The sequence below is a fragment of the Pseudopipra pipra genome, chromosome 1 (genome assembly GCF_036250125.1).
Source record: "Pseudopipra pipra isolate bDixPip1 chromosome 1, bDixPip1.hap1, whole genome shotgun sequence".
NCBI lineage: Eukaryota > Metazoa > Chordata > Aves > Passeriformes > Pipridae > Pseudopipra > Pseudopipra pipra.
This window is the reverse complement of record NC_087549.1, coordinates 126257793-126272741: the sequence shown is the minus strand read 5'-3', so window position 1 is coordinate 126272741 and position 14949 is coordinate 126257793. Positions and strand designations below refer to the sequence as shown.

The 14949-nt window shown below is 35.5% G+C and overlaps 1 protein-coding gene across 1 annotated transcript in view; it reads right to left on the bottom strand.

Annotated features, from left to right (window-relative positions):
- Window positions 1–5175: 5175 nt before the first annotated feature.
- Window positions 5176–14949, bottom strand: part of MEOX2 (mesenchyme homeobox 2) — a 54517-nt gene continuing 44743 nt past the window's right edge. The window contains exon 3 of the mRNA XM_064676087.1: window positions 5176–6480. Coding sequence (XP_064532157.1) covers window positions 6256–6480 — 225 coding nt within the window. The 3' untranslated portion in view covers window positions 5176–6255. The remainder of the gene's footprint in view (window positions 6481–14949) is intronic.

The window sequence follows — 14949 nt, the reverse complement described above, 5'->3', positions numbered from 1 at the left end:
CATAGCACTGTCACCAGTTGTCACACAAATATGCTAAAATTGGAGAAGTGACAGCTCTATGTTGTACTTAGTATTGCTTATGAAAGAAAAAGGTTGTGTATTTTATTTCCACAGTTCCAATGAATAGGTATATGCATGAGAATTATAGAAATATGTGTACAAAATTATTTACGATGTGTTGTAATTCCAAATTTTGGGGCTTTTTTTCTCCTCTGGTAGTTTTTACTCTTCAAAAATATATTTCTGTGGTAATTTCATAGAATTTTTCTAAGCACACTTTTCAAGATACATTTTTAATTTGGGCAAATGTCCATTTCAATATTTTCTCAGCTGTGCATGTGACTTTCATGGCAAATAATGTGGTAAGGATTCAGAATAGGCATATTTCTAAAAACCCTGAAGTCTGTAAGCAAACATAAGTTACATATATAGTGTCTGTGTGTTCATGGGGACACTAAGGATGAGAATCTGTCCCTAAATACTGAACCGCTTATTTGCCACATTCATTGCTTCGTATGGTTTTGGAGCACACTTTGTAATACCAATCTCATATTACTGTGTGATTATAAGACAAGAAAGTTCCTGCAGAAATCAATTATTGTGATGTTTACTTAAAAGATTAGTAAATCTCAAACTTGTTTGTCACGAATGAAAAATAACATTTTACAAGTTTTCTTGTAATGGATGCTAAATTTTCAAAATTAGCAGAAAAGTACTTAGTCCAAATTTTGTCTCTCTCTGGAGAGAGAGAAGTCATTCTGTGAACTAGTAACATTATTTTGCTTGACATCGGAATTGAATATTTAAATTCTAGTATATAACTTTAATAGATAAAAATGTAATACGTAAAAATTTCTAAACTTTTTGGTTCACAAATTACAAAAAAAAATACAAAATCATTTATGAAAAGAACAGGAATGTGCCAATACACTTTGTTCCAGTCCAGGAGTCCTCTGAACAGAACTAGGGGCATTTTAATTATTATTTAATGTCCTGGATCACATTCTTAAAACTTATTTAGGAAAAATTCTAAAAATTATATTTTTCAATTCTTCTTTGAAGAATCACATATTTGTTCTTTTTTGTGAATCCTGTTAGGGGAAGGAGTCAGGGTCACGAGGGTTGGAAGAAGTTGTCATATAAGGCATTCAAGGGATGAATGATATAAAAAAAAGAACAGAACCAGGTTGTCACAGCACATTTAGTAGTGAACCTGAACCTAATACCAAAAGGCTTACTGGGCCTATGATACAAGGTGGCCAGTACAAATTTCTTTTGTGCCCTATTTCAAAACTTTCTTTTGAAATCTTTGGAGTTCATCTACAGAAAAGCACTGGCAAGAAAAGGGAACTATGGTTATTTCCTACTACAGCTACTATTTAACAAACTCTTCATCTACAAAGCTCTTTGGGGTCTTCTCTGTTTGGTGAACCTAACCAAGTCTACTGTCCAGGTGATAGTCTTCAACTGAATGAAAGTAAACTTTCACCAAACTCTGCAGATAGGAGTCATTACGGTTCAGGTGCCAGAAAAAGGGACAGTAGCTAGCACATCTTCATGCATGACTTGGACAGAAGTAATAAAGGTCTGAGAAACTGCTAATATACTTGCAGTTTGTACAGATGACTATGATAACCTCTTATTATGCCATATGGAGGCCCTGATTAACAGCCAGGGGCCTTAAATTACATTGAAATCGATTCCTACACTGCAGCTTTCAGCTGTAAATGATGCCAAAAGACTATGAGCTTAAAATTAAAGTGGAAAGAAATATATAAAAGCAAATGAGCTCCATGGAGTCGTTATGAATCTGAGGTAACTGTGTCCATCCCCACTGAAGCCCTGTGCCAGTTACTGCCAGTTATCTGCTATATTGCCTTTTTTAAATGAATATAGACATCAGGCTGTGTACAGAATTTTCCCTTTCAATCCACACACATTACATAATGGTATTAAATTACGGTACATAATTGGTTAAACATTACTCTCTAAAATTTCTTGAATCTTGTAGCTGATCTTAAATACTGCATGTACTCTATTAAATACAAGCTCACCCAAGAGACATCAACTGACTGAAGCCAGGAAATTCTAAACGAAGGCTCAAGCTGACATTTTGTCCCTTACTTATATAACTATGTTTCCTCATAGCTACTAAGAGTGCATGTCCTAATAGTGTTTTTTTCTTTATTTGTACAAATAATATTATTGCAGCAGTCAGAGCCTTCACTTAAGAAAGTGGGATACATAAACTACCTTGAAATTTGGCCTGTAGTGGAAAGATATAGGTAGAGAGTCTCTTCTTGTGCTCCTTTTTTATGACTACTTTTGGATCCAATGAAAAGTCAAGAAAAGATAAGCACTTAATAAAAATCCCAACGTGCTTCCAGCGTGTGGTTTAATAAATTCAGTCAGCTTGCAATGGTATTATTTTACGCATACCTCTTGAACTGCAATTGTCAAAATAAATCTGAAAACAATATCTGAAGCCATAGTAAACAAAAACATAAAACGCCAATAGTCATAAAGAAAGAAACCCTGAAATAAGCTATGGCCTTGTACCCGAAACAGCAGAAAAAAGAATTCTTATCATGCTGAAAATTAAACTCTTAAGCATCACTCTTTTTACAGTCAATTATATTTTCTGTGTAGATTTCCTGAGTACATTTATGTGTCTGTCTCAGCGACACACCAACAACAGAACATCAAAGAGTGGTTGACGCTGGACATATACAATATCAAAATTGTGGTGGCTCAAAAAATATGTTATTACCCATCAGAAGCAGGATTCATTGACAATCCATGAAATGTGATTAGCCACTATTTCATAACCGGAATTAATAAAGAGAAATAAACTTTACTAGGTTTCATCACATTTCACTCTACCACCAAGTGCCTGCACAAGTTTGGGCAAATCACAATCTTAGGACTTGATTTTGTCCATCAGTTAAAAGGTATAGTCTTAGCTATACAATATAGTTTGACTGGTAGGAGACTTAGTCTGCAGACAGATATAAACCAAAGAAGATAAAACAAAACTGCAAGTTGTAGTTCAAAAGCCTTTATCCTACCTGTTTTCAGCAACAAAATTGTGCTAAAACTTTGATACAAAGCCATAATCACTGCATGTGATTGATCCAAGGAGCTTCCATAAGACAGTTTTTGGGTAATTGAGGTATTCAGAACAAGATCAGACATCATTTGCACTTATGAGTCCGGAGCAGACCTAACCCACAAAGTGGTGTTAAAGTGTGGGGCATTCGTTGCTGCTGTATGTGGCTTGAACAGAAGCTAACTGAAATCTGGAAGAAGCATGTCTGTATTTCTGCAGGGCTGTGCTTGCAAGGAAGTTCCTTCAAGACCATGCTAGGAAGTTCACTGTGCCTAGACTTCATAGCTTCAACTGCTGCCACTTTGAGTTCTCTGCACCATCTTGCACACACCAGTGGTGTACCCACAAACAGTTGTTTAAATCCACCCAAGGTCTTTAAGTAATCGGAAAAGTTATTACAGAGTTAGCAACTTACATCCAATTTCAAAGTCTGAGCTGCTTTTAAAACATGGGAGATTTTCAGTTTTGTTAGCCATCTTTTTTTTTTTTTTCTGTAGTATAAAGTCACATCATTTGGTTCTTTGAAGGTTCATTCAATTATCTAAACAAAAAATCTCCTAGCACTGTATATCCATTTGCATGCTTCTCTCTCTTCAACCTGGTGCTTGAAGTCTCAGCAGATTCAGTTAAAACTAGGAAAATGGAAAATACTGTCTTTCTCAATAGAAAAAAGATCTTTCTGGTAATGAGATTATTATGGCTCACAAATTGCCATCATCACACATACTGGCTGCTTCTCCACTGCAAGTATTCCAGTCCAATTCCACTTCTGCTAACAGAATAATACACCTCTCAAAATGTCTTGGGCTAGAAACACATTGCTGGTGCATTTCAGGTAATGTAAATAAAGCACTTCCATTTGTTTTCTAAAATGTCAGCTCAAACTTGGTTGATTTTCAGATTCAGCCGTAATTTTTTTATAGAATGATAGCACTAAACAATTCTGTAAACCTGAAAAGGGATTTTTGGCAGAGTACTTGAAAGACAATAATCTTCTCTCTCCTCATTACTAGAAAAAGAAGTCACATCATATTTGACTAAATCTCTGTGGTTAAAAAGTGTTATTTGAAAATTAAAGATAATTATTTTCAAATTTCCATTCTAATTGTTCATTTTGAAATGTAGTTATATTTCATTTAAGAGGGAGGAAAAAACAGCCAAGAATAAGCTTTAGTATGAACCACTGTATTTTTTATTGTTTTGATAATCCCTAACAACACCCAAAAAACCTTTCGTATCCAGACATGAAATCAAAAATATCAAGTATTCACAAGTGTTTGGCTTACTTCTCTATCCTATTCCCATTCTCAGCACTTTTATATGACAAAGGCATTCAAAAAAGAACTGAGAAAAAGATGCAAAGCCCGTTAACTGCTGGAATCAATTAATACTCTGAAGTCTTTTAAGAAATTAAGTACCCATTGCTTGGATATTTCAAACTAAAATGGTCATGAAAACAATTAATGTGCAAGAAAGATCAAACTTGCATTGGAAAGGATTTGTAAAATAGACACAGAGTTCTCAATTACGTTTAACTTTTATGATGTCCTACTGCTCCACATAGCAGAGCTTCACTGAATGCTTACAAGTATTTACTAGGGTATGCACATTTTTTGCTCCCTCTTTCTTTCACCCCTCTCCTTCTATCGCACTACCCAGTCCAATTAATCTGATTTATTTTTTTTTCTCCTGAACAGCTTTATTGAACAAAGGCATGATAATACAAGCATGCATCCCTTCCTGATGTTTATTACCTTTCATCCATTTCAACAAGCTTCAACAAAATAACCCTTCACATTTGCTCTAAATCTGGAAAAAGGTTTGAACAGACTCTTGTTGGTTTTGGCTGAAGACATCATTAGCTGCCAGTTAAATTTTTTTGCTAAAGGAAAAAGTTTCCCAAGTGGATCAAGGTAAAAGGTTTACCCAAGATTAAAAGCCTAAATTTGAAAACAGCTTTCTGTTGCCCCCAGACAGACTAAGTTCTGAAAGACCCAAAAAAGACAGAGCTGCTTAGGCAAAAATCACTTTTAGAATCCTATGAAATCACTGTAGAAAGACGAGAATTATTTAAAAATGATTATTTATTAAACATATTTCTTTACAAAGTACAATCAATGTTTTGCATTAAATTTTGGGGTTTGGTATTTGCCTGTATGTACATAAAAGCTTATAACAGAAAATGTGTCTTGATTTTACACAAGGGACACAATATAGTTACCTTCATATTTTGATTTCTACCAACATAAGCAGTTGATAATAACTTTCAGTTTATCTGCTGTTTTTTAAACTGAATATGAAGCAACAAAATTTCTACAAAATGTCAGTATTTATCAATGTACTCAATCATGAAAAAGTAGAAATTAATAATCCTTTGGAAAGTTTCCACTGAGCATGAGTGGAACATGACATTTTTGGCAGGTTACTGGACTATCCTTATGATCCTAAAAATCACTTTTTGCAGTTATAAGATAGGAAGAATTGAAGAGCTAGGTAAGTTTAATAATACCCTATTAGCAGCAGTTGATAGTAAATGCAACATAAGGTTTGTTTTGTCTGTCATACAAGGATGTGTCCTAGCAGACACTATTGTGTTGTTCTTTACTTGAACAAAAGTATCTGCATGTATTGTATGTCTTTGGAAAAACAAAACAAAGATAAAGAGACAAAAAGCCATTTATTGTCATGAGTGACTATTGCCATCAGCTAATATGAATGCATTGCTAAAAATTAGTGAAGACAGGAAAATGCTGTAAGGTAAATATATACAGAGTTAAAATACATTTCTTATCCACTAGATAGTGATTTTGTGGCACTGTGGTTTTCAGAATATAACATCTGTCGAGAGCAATGTAATTTTCAGTGCAAGCTAAAGCAAAAATACCTGCCCGCTGTCATAAACACGACAAACAAATCTGGAATGTTCAAAGTTTGTCTTCCACTTCTCCACTCTTGAGGCACCTTTAAGACATGGCACTTACTGTAAACCATCTAAAAATCGAGAAAAGCAGACATAATAAGCCTGAATTTTCCATAACAACTTTAAAAATCATTGCCAGAGTCACTTGCATAAGTAAACGATGCCTGTGTAAGGCTTGCCAGCAAAGCATCTTTCCTGAGAACGGAGCTGGGGCACTCTCTGTGTATCATAAGTGTGCGTGCTCAGAGCTGTGGTCGCTGTCGTGGCTGTCGTCGTTCGCTAGTGAGTCCCCTGTGTGCTGGAGACCAGCTGCGCCGATGCCAGAGAGCTCGGAGGGGAGCAGCGTGCCCTTTTTCACATTCACCAGTTCCTTCTCCCGGGCCGCTGCTCCTTGCTGACCCCCTTTTACCCGCTTCCACTTCATCCGTCTGTTCTGGAACCAAACTTTTACCTTCACAGAAAAAGGACACAACAAGAAAAAAAAAGATGGGGTCATTGAAGGTAATAATGAAGTTTTTATCTGTAGCACAGCACTTGGGGATTTTTTCTTATTTTTTTAATGTGCCTTTCTGGCTGTATGGTAAAAAGCTTAGCAAGCCTTCCTTGAAGATCAGGCAGTCCAGTGTTGGATAGGACGTAAACACTGCGGATGTGATGACGGCAAAGGAGAAAAAGGGGTTACTGTAGGAAGACAGCTAGGCTATCTGCTGCAGACAGCTCCATGGGAAGATCTCAGAGCCCTTTAGAAAACATTAAAAAGTTCGGGTAACTCTTGAAAAACATATTAATGCCATTTCTCAGGGAGAGAAACAAAGGCAAAATGTTTCCCATCAAGAGACGGTGCAAAAAAACGTGCATTTCAAGTAACAGAGTACCCTTCATAGGAGGGTAGTTGCTTTGGAAAGGAACTTGCACTGAAAAGTTGGCATTGCTTTCTGTTTTGTTTCTGCAAATTGGTGGTGAGTTTCAGGTGCAGCAGTTTAAAAGCACTTTTTTTTTTTGTAACTTGTTGAAGTATCTGAAAGAATATTCTTAGCATTCAAACTTAAGACTTCCGTGTCTATTTCACAGATGTGTTTAAATCATTCTAGTCAACTCATCCTTGACTCTGAGACATTTAGCCATAGACCCTGGTCAAATTTTTCAGAAAACAGATATCCTCAAAGTCAGAGGGCATGACGTTTATAAATTTGAATCAAAATTAGCTAATAATTTCAGATAAGAATGGAAAAGAAATTCATAGCATGGAAGATTAAAAATGTATCTAAGTCACATTAAACCCCAAGATTTTACTCCAGCTGAAACTCATTTCCCCTCCTCCCCTTCTCTGTATGGAAATATATGAGGGAGAAGTAAACCTAAATTATTTGCACTGCAAACCACAAGGACTTTTTTTTTTCAATAGCCAAAAGAAAAGAAACAAAAGATGTGCATAGCATCTGTTAAGTATATTAGACTGGATTAAAGACTGATTTCAGATCAACTTAAAGTATTGTCACTGAAAACAGTATGAATAGAATATTATTCAGTTTGATTCATTTAGAGTTAATGTTGCTGAAAAATCTCGTGTGTGTGTCTGTGCAGCTCTTCAGATGAAGGTTCCACAGAAAAATAAACAATGTCTGCAACATTTCACTTGGAAAGAAAGCAAGAAAGCTTGCAATGTTGGTATATCCTCTGCTGCGTTAAGCAGAATGTGTTTCAGAGTTCTAAAAGAAACAGCAAGGAACAGGCACAGCAGGACATATTGTACAACATGAGTAATAGAGCCACAAAAATGCTGTTTTGCTGAATCTGTCTTACACATCCAGGAAACATCACAGTGTTTAACCTTTACTATCACTTTGAATTTTACATTAGAATTTTACTACAACTGAACTGACAGATTACGTCACTATCTTTGTGTACATACATGGGAAGGAAGAAAGGTATATTTATTTTTTTAATACTCTATATTCCTGCTAAAATCAAAGTGAGCTGTTAAACCAAATCACTTGGGAACAGAGCGAAATGATTCCAGGTTAGTTAAGAGCCTTAAAACACAGCACATCTTTTCCCCCAGTCAACTCATCAGAGCCAAAGAATCTGCCTTGTAAAATAAAATGAGTGTAAATATTACTGGCTGCTGTGATGTTGGAAATTATCACACTCAGGACTGCTGTCAGAAGTGTCCATGAAAACAGTGTCTTCAAAAGGGCAGCCTTCTGGGAGAAGTTTGATGTTATTTTCTTTAGTTTTTTGGTTGGTTTTTTTTTTTTTTTTTAACAGTGAAGTTTCCCTTGCAAAAGGCACTACTCTACTGGTGCAAGACAGCGCAGTAGATGCAACTTCAGGCATAACCTAAACATCAAAAAAACCCCATTTTGGATTCAACCCAGTACCATGGGATATTATCACATTTCTTCTGAAATAAGGGCCAAAAGAATTTTATTTGCTAAGAAACTACAGGCTTAGAGTAATTGTTAAAAGATGTGAGAAATTCTCTGGATATTTTTATGTCCTTGAACATTCACAGAATAATTGACAGCCCTGAAATTCTAAAACAAAATAATAATGTATAGATGATGATACATTTGAAGCTAAAATTTCAGTGCACAGCCTGGATGCAACCTACTTTAACTTACTGGACCAGGAGACATCCAAGCAAACAGCCTTCCAGATGCAACCAGTTTATTTTTGGATACTTGAGAAATTGAAGCTAGTACTCCTATAACCATTGTCAGAAACTATCCTGGACGGAATAGGGGTGAGCAGGATAATTACTGCCTGGTTTCTGATGCAGGTGCTCATTATTTTTCTCTCATAGACAAAGCTAAACTCTCACATCTTCTGACCTAACATTTCTTGACAGTTTTCTACTCCAGTTTAATAAATAAGTTTTGTTGTTGTTTTCCGGTTTTTATTACAATATATTTTGCTTCTGCTTTTTATAATTCCAGTCACTTCACAATAGCAGAGTTGAGAGGAGTCTGTCTCCTTGAGCATTAAACCCAAGAGAACTGCTTGACACCTGCTTCCAGGTAATAATAAGTAGCCGATGCCAGACTGGGGAGTACTTCTTCACTCAGATCACCTGCCCTCAGATTAGTGCATAGGATCGTGCCTCGAAGTGCCTCCACCAGGGATGAGTTGAGGTCAGTGTCTGCATATTAGCTGATATAAATGAACTAAAGGATGATGGCTTCCCTTTTCAAGCATAAGTGCGAGATCCATTTACATATTCCTCGGAGTATCCAGAATGCAATGCTATGTTTGCACACAACTCATGATCTGGGAAACATGGCATTTGAGAAAAATCAGGCTAAAAGGACTCCAGGTACCTTTGCATGTGTTCTCTTGAGTGTAGAAGAAAGGCAGGAACACTTGACAATCCCATTGAATAAAATGTACTACTGACTGGCATATAGCCTTCCCATAAAGAGAAAACGGTAACAGTGTTAAAAAGAAAAAAGAAGTTGAAAGAGGCTTTTTTTGTAAATGACTGTAAATAAACTGCATCTTGTTTACTTAGAGAATATAAAAAAAGAAATGTCTTTATTTGGTACATCAAAGATTATTTTCAAAAGCTAGAGATATAGTGACGTTTATTGTTGAAAATATTATGAGTTTATTTTGATATAATTTGTTGCATTAGTGTACAGCAGGACTCTGATATGATGGAATACATTAGATATTTTTATATATATTTCTTTATGTCCTCCATTATAAAGTACTAAAGTCCAGTTTGTCCTGATCCAAAGTGTACATATGTCAATTTGAGTTTATCCATACAGTTCAACAGACTCTAGATGAAGACTTTGATGCTCATGTGCTAATAATATGAGACAGGTACTTCACTTGTTATTTCCTCTAGAGATCAAATTTAGATATTGGAATTATAGACTTCCCTTGGAGCTGAAGAGTCACTTATGGAGGGTATAGTTGTTACTGATATGTGATCCATCTATATTTTAGTAATAGGAAGTGAATCAAACTTTGTGTTAAGTACTTCAGAGCACCGATTTATCTGGATTCATGGAAAACCATGCTTTTTAAACACAGAACTCATTTAAAATTTACAGCTATTGCACAAAACATGAATCAGAACAAAACACCCCGAGAAACAAAAAAGGAAAGAGGATAAAGAAAAAGGAGAATAGAATAGAATAGAATAGAATAGAATAGAATAGAATAGAATAGAATAGAATAGAATAGAATAGAATAGAATAGAATAGAATAGAATAGGAAGATCAAGAGACACAGAAAGGAGAGCGACTGAGTAAAAGAAAAACAAAGAAATATTAAAATAAAAATAGAGAGTGAGGAGAAATCCTTACTGAAGTGAACTTGAAAAACTCTTGAACTTTTTCCCAGTAAAATAACTAGCTGGTGCCTTTTACAACTTTTGCAAAAAATGATATCCTTTTAAAGTAGTTTAAAGATCTACTGTGGCAAAATTAATACTATAGAATTTATGAAACTTTATATGCTATTTTTCAAGTCTATTAGCTCCAACAGGACCTGAGAGTGCTCATCACCTGCCAGAGTCAGGTCCTGACTGCTTACTATTTATCAAAATAACCCTCTTCTCCACCCTCTGACTAGCACAACTTGACTGTATAGAGCAAGCATATGTATGTACAGAAAACAAAGGAAGTGGAGGGAAATGAACTATATTAAAGATGATGGTAGCATTAACAGCTGTTTCTAAATCAGCACTTATGATCCAGTCTATTGAGCACATCTGCTTATGGCACGAAAGCCTTGTTTCTTTTCCCTTAGTCAACAAGTTGTTTAGCATCTGCATCTCCACATCTGATGATTAGACTGTTACTTAAGATACGAGTAAATTATTTATTAGATTTTTCCTGATGTACAAGATAAATGTTTTTGCTGTGTCCAATTTATTTTAGGACCTACTCTGTAGTAATCACAGGAGGAGAGTCAAAACAAGGAGGTTGACATTGTTAGTGTCTACATTGCCAAAGAAGTTGTTATATACTTATGATAAAAGGTCTTTGGTAGTCTTTAGGGTCACATGATGTGCTGTCTTTCATGTGTACCTTTAATACAACTTCCTGATGTGGACATCAACACATCATTTTGGTTCAAAATGAGCATCTTTCCTAAAGTTCTGGTTTAATGCTCCTCCTTCAGCAGAGCTCTTCAGTCACATTAACCTAAAGAAAAACTGACTTAAAAATTAAAGCATGACTGAATTCAAACTACCTTAGTTGCACTGTCTGCTGTCTTTCCTCTTTTAAGAAAAAAGACTTTCTCTTTAAAAAAGCTCTTCTCTGAAATGAAAGAGGCTTTCTAATCCAGGTTTTAATGGCAGGAGTCCCAAACAAGATTAAAATTTGAGGCCTGATATCTCAAAAACCTTAAAAATTAGAAAGCAAAGCGACTGCCAGTTGAAACTTATTTTGCTTTAAGAGATGCATGTTTCTAAGAGTCTTTGAAGTCAGTATCCTAAATTCCATGTTTTATTATAACTAAATATGTCATGAAAACCAAACCATCAAGCCTTTTAAGCATTCTGCCCTGGTCCTCCATTGTCCATTTTCTTTTTTTTTAATTATTTTTAAATCTGTCAATTTGCTTTCCTCTAATATGGACAAACATATGAATAGCAAAAAGTAACCCAAGTTTTCAAAATTTTAAAAAATGAGGTTTATTTCTAACCTGCTTTGGCTTTGAAAACATCCCTGTTATTTTTAGATAGTACACTTATGCTGCCAAGTTTTAAGGAAAGTCAAACTCCTGAACTTTACAGAAATCACTGGTGTTTACAGCTGAAGCTTACCTTTTTTTGCATATATAGAGATAGTATTTTCATGGTAGTTTATTCAGCAAACTTATAAAAGCAAACAGAAATGTACAGCCAGAAGTTTCTTTTCCTATGAATAAATATAAGTATTGGAAGAATTAAATCTATTGATTTAAAATGTTTACAGAAATGGTAGTCATAATTATCAGTTCACTTCAATAAATAAAGATAACATGAAATTTTAAATAGTTCCTGTATTTCAGTCATGCTGGATGCATGGGAGAGTAAGTTAAGGTAGTTTTATTAAATTAAACTAAATTTTCTTACCTATATAATTTAAAGGAATTCCAATTTCTATTCCAAAAAAAACTCTCTTAAATATCTTAAATATATTTTGAATATTAAAACCAGCTTAAATAAATCTGAGTATTAAATGTCTTCTTAGTTGTTATAAAATATTATCAAAATCCATAACTTCTCTTTGGAAATTGATGAGTGGTATCGGAACCTTTGATTAAAATTACTCACTGATTTAAAGAGATCTGCTCTGTGTTAAATTACAGGACTTTGCACTGAGTGTGTACAAGTACTTTGCAGCAGCTGTTGAGAAAAAGGGGAGGTTTTGGCAGGTGCACAAAGGACAGCTGGAGCTTTTGGCACCCAGGAAGGTGTAGGAGTGAGTTCTGGTTTATCATTACATAGAAGTCAGTTGAGGTTTGGGTACTACTTAGGTGACACATTCTCCTTTCTACCTCCCACGTTTAGACAGGGATAGAATAGACATTATATTTCAGAGGACAGCAGTGATGGGAGTACTTCATTCCAGTTTCAGAAGTCTTTGGGAGCACTCAGTTTACCTCCCTCTACTCCATCCAAATAACTGCCACCTTCTCCACCAATGATCTTCAAAACTGATTTCATGATCAAGCAGTTAACCCTTCCTATTCAAAATCTCTCCAAAGTAGGTTTCACAGTTAACATACCTTAAGCAGAGAGGGGCACACTATTGCATGTTCCTTCCTCCTACTGACTTGTTTTACATAGTCTAAGGAAATATTTTTTATAATAATTAGTCTTTCTCTTTTTGGTCAAAGGCAAAGAAAGGCAATCTGCTGCTAGAATTCCCTCTACCTTATTCTCCTGTAATATATCTTTTTAGAGTCTGCTTTCATCCAATTTTTTTACATCTGTGTAGTTCCTAAAGGGGGCTTACAAGAAGGATGGCAAGGGACTTTTGATAAGGGCATATAGTGATAGGACAAGGGAGAATGATCTTAAGCTGAAGGAGAGTAGGTTTAGATTATCTATTAGGAAGAAATTCTTTACTGTGAGAGTGCTGAGACACTGGAACAAGTTGCCCAGAGAGGTTGTGAACTCCCTGTCCCTGGAGGTGTTCAAGGCCAGAATGGATGGAGATCTGAGCAACCTGGTCTAGTGAAAGGTTCCCTGCCCATGGCAGGGGGAGTTAGAACTAGATGATCTTTAAGGTCCTTTCCAACCCAAACAATTCCATGGTTCTATGATTCTGTGATTCTAAATCTACAGAAGAAACAAATGGTGGAAAACTAATTCTTGGGGAAGATCATCTTTAGCTAAACTTTCTTCTTCTTTGTGTAGGCATTTACCTCCGTGAATTGCTCGCACGTATTTTATTTCATGATTAAAAAAAAATTCTAATGTGCATCACTGTGCACCCATTTTGCACAGGTCAGCTGAATGTGAAAGTCAAAAAATTGCACATAATCAAGACTGGCTTTCAGATAAGTATGCTGGTGCTTCTTTCTGTTACTCCTTTAGTACAAATAAAGGCAAATGACTTGAAGAGTAGAAACCAGTGAAACTAGAAAGAGATTTTACATTTTTCAATGACCTGCATAAAAAATATGTTCTTTATTCTACATGTTCATTTTTAACCTCTAATATCATTTGTTCCCAACAGATTTCTTCTATTTCTTAAAGTGCCCACAAATGACAAACCTTAAAAGCTCCTCTCTCCTTAAACAGGTGACAGAAGAAGGTGCATCTTTCTCAACTTGAGTCTAAGAAAGGGCAGGGACAAGTAATGTCAGAACCTCACACACTTTGTAAAAGCAGCCATATGAGCTGCTAATATTTTATATTGCGTGGGCTGCTTGGCACATACAGAGGTTTCTCCCCACCCAGAACCTCACATGGTTTCTCTGCAGGTGTAGGGTACATTCACAACTAACAGCTTGATGCACTTAGATCTTTGCATATGGAAATGCTTGTTTGAATTTAATCAATATTGCAAAGGTAAATATGCTGATTGAAGTTTTGCCATATACTTTTTAAAAAAGAATTATTGTACAAATCAAAATTATGCACAAATTATTATTAAATTTTCTAGGTGCATTCTTTTCTAAGAAAGAACAGTAACTCTTAGTGCTGGTATTTATATTGCTCAAAACAAATACCAAAGTTTTATTTTATTAAGAATGTCACAGTAAATAAACAAAAAATCCAAAGGATTTCAAGCCACATAGGTTCATTATTATAGTGTGTGTATAGAGAGTGCTTAACACATATAAGCATAGAATGAGCAGCTGCCTTTCAGAGAAGATGTGACAGTGTGACAAATCAGACAGATATGGTCAAGCCTGTCCTGACAATTCAGTCGTATTTTGTTTGAAAGTATACAGGGGAATAATTTCACCACTTAACCTCAGAAAGCTAGCTTCCTAAAGTAGGAAACTAGTCATGCTGTGTGATGCATGGAGAGACATTTACACATCCAGAGGCTGTGCAGAACAAACACATGATTGCAGAATGCTGAACTCCCTGGTTTCTCACCTGGGTGACTAAGGGACGCTACTCTTACCTTAACAGTCAAGTCTAAAAAAATGCAGTGATTAGCTTCCCTGAAGCTCTGCAATGCTGAGAAGGATTTTAATGAAGTCATTTGTGATGAAACATTCAGATAACCAGGTCTGAAGGAAACTTTTCTAATGGTAAACTTCATTTAGTATTTGTATGGTCATAAAAATGCAATGCTACAGTGGGGGTTATGGTACTATACCAAAGTATAGTTTAAATAGTAGCACTGCTTGCTTCCGTTTCTGGTAGAAAAAGGCATCACAAAACTTCTTGCTTTTTCACTCATCCCAAGTTGGTACCACATGCATGGAAACCAAACACAAATACAAAAGCATT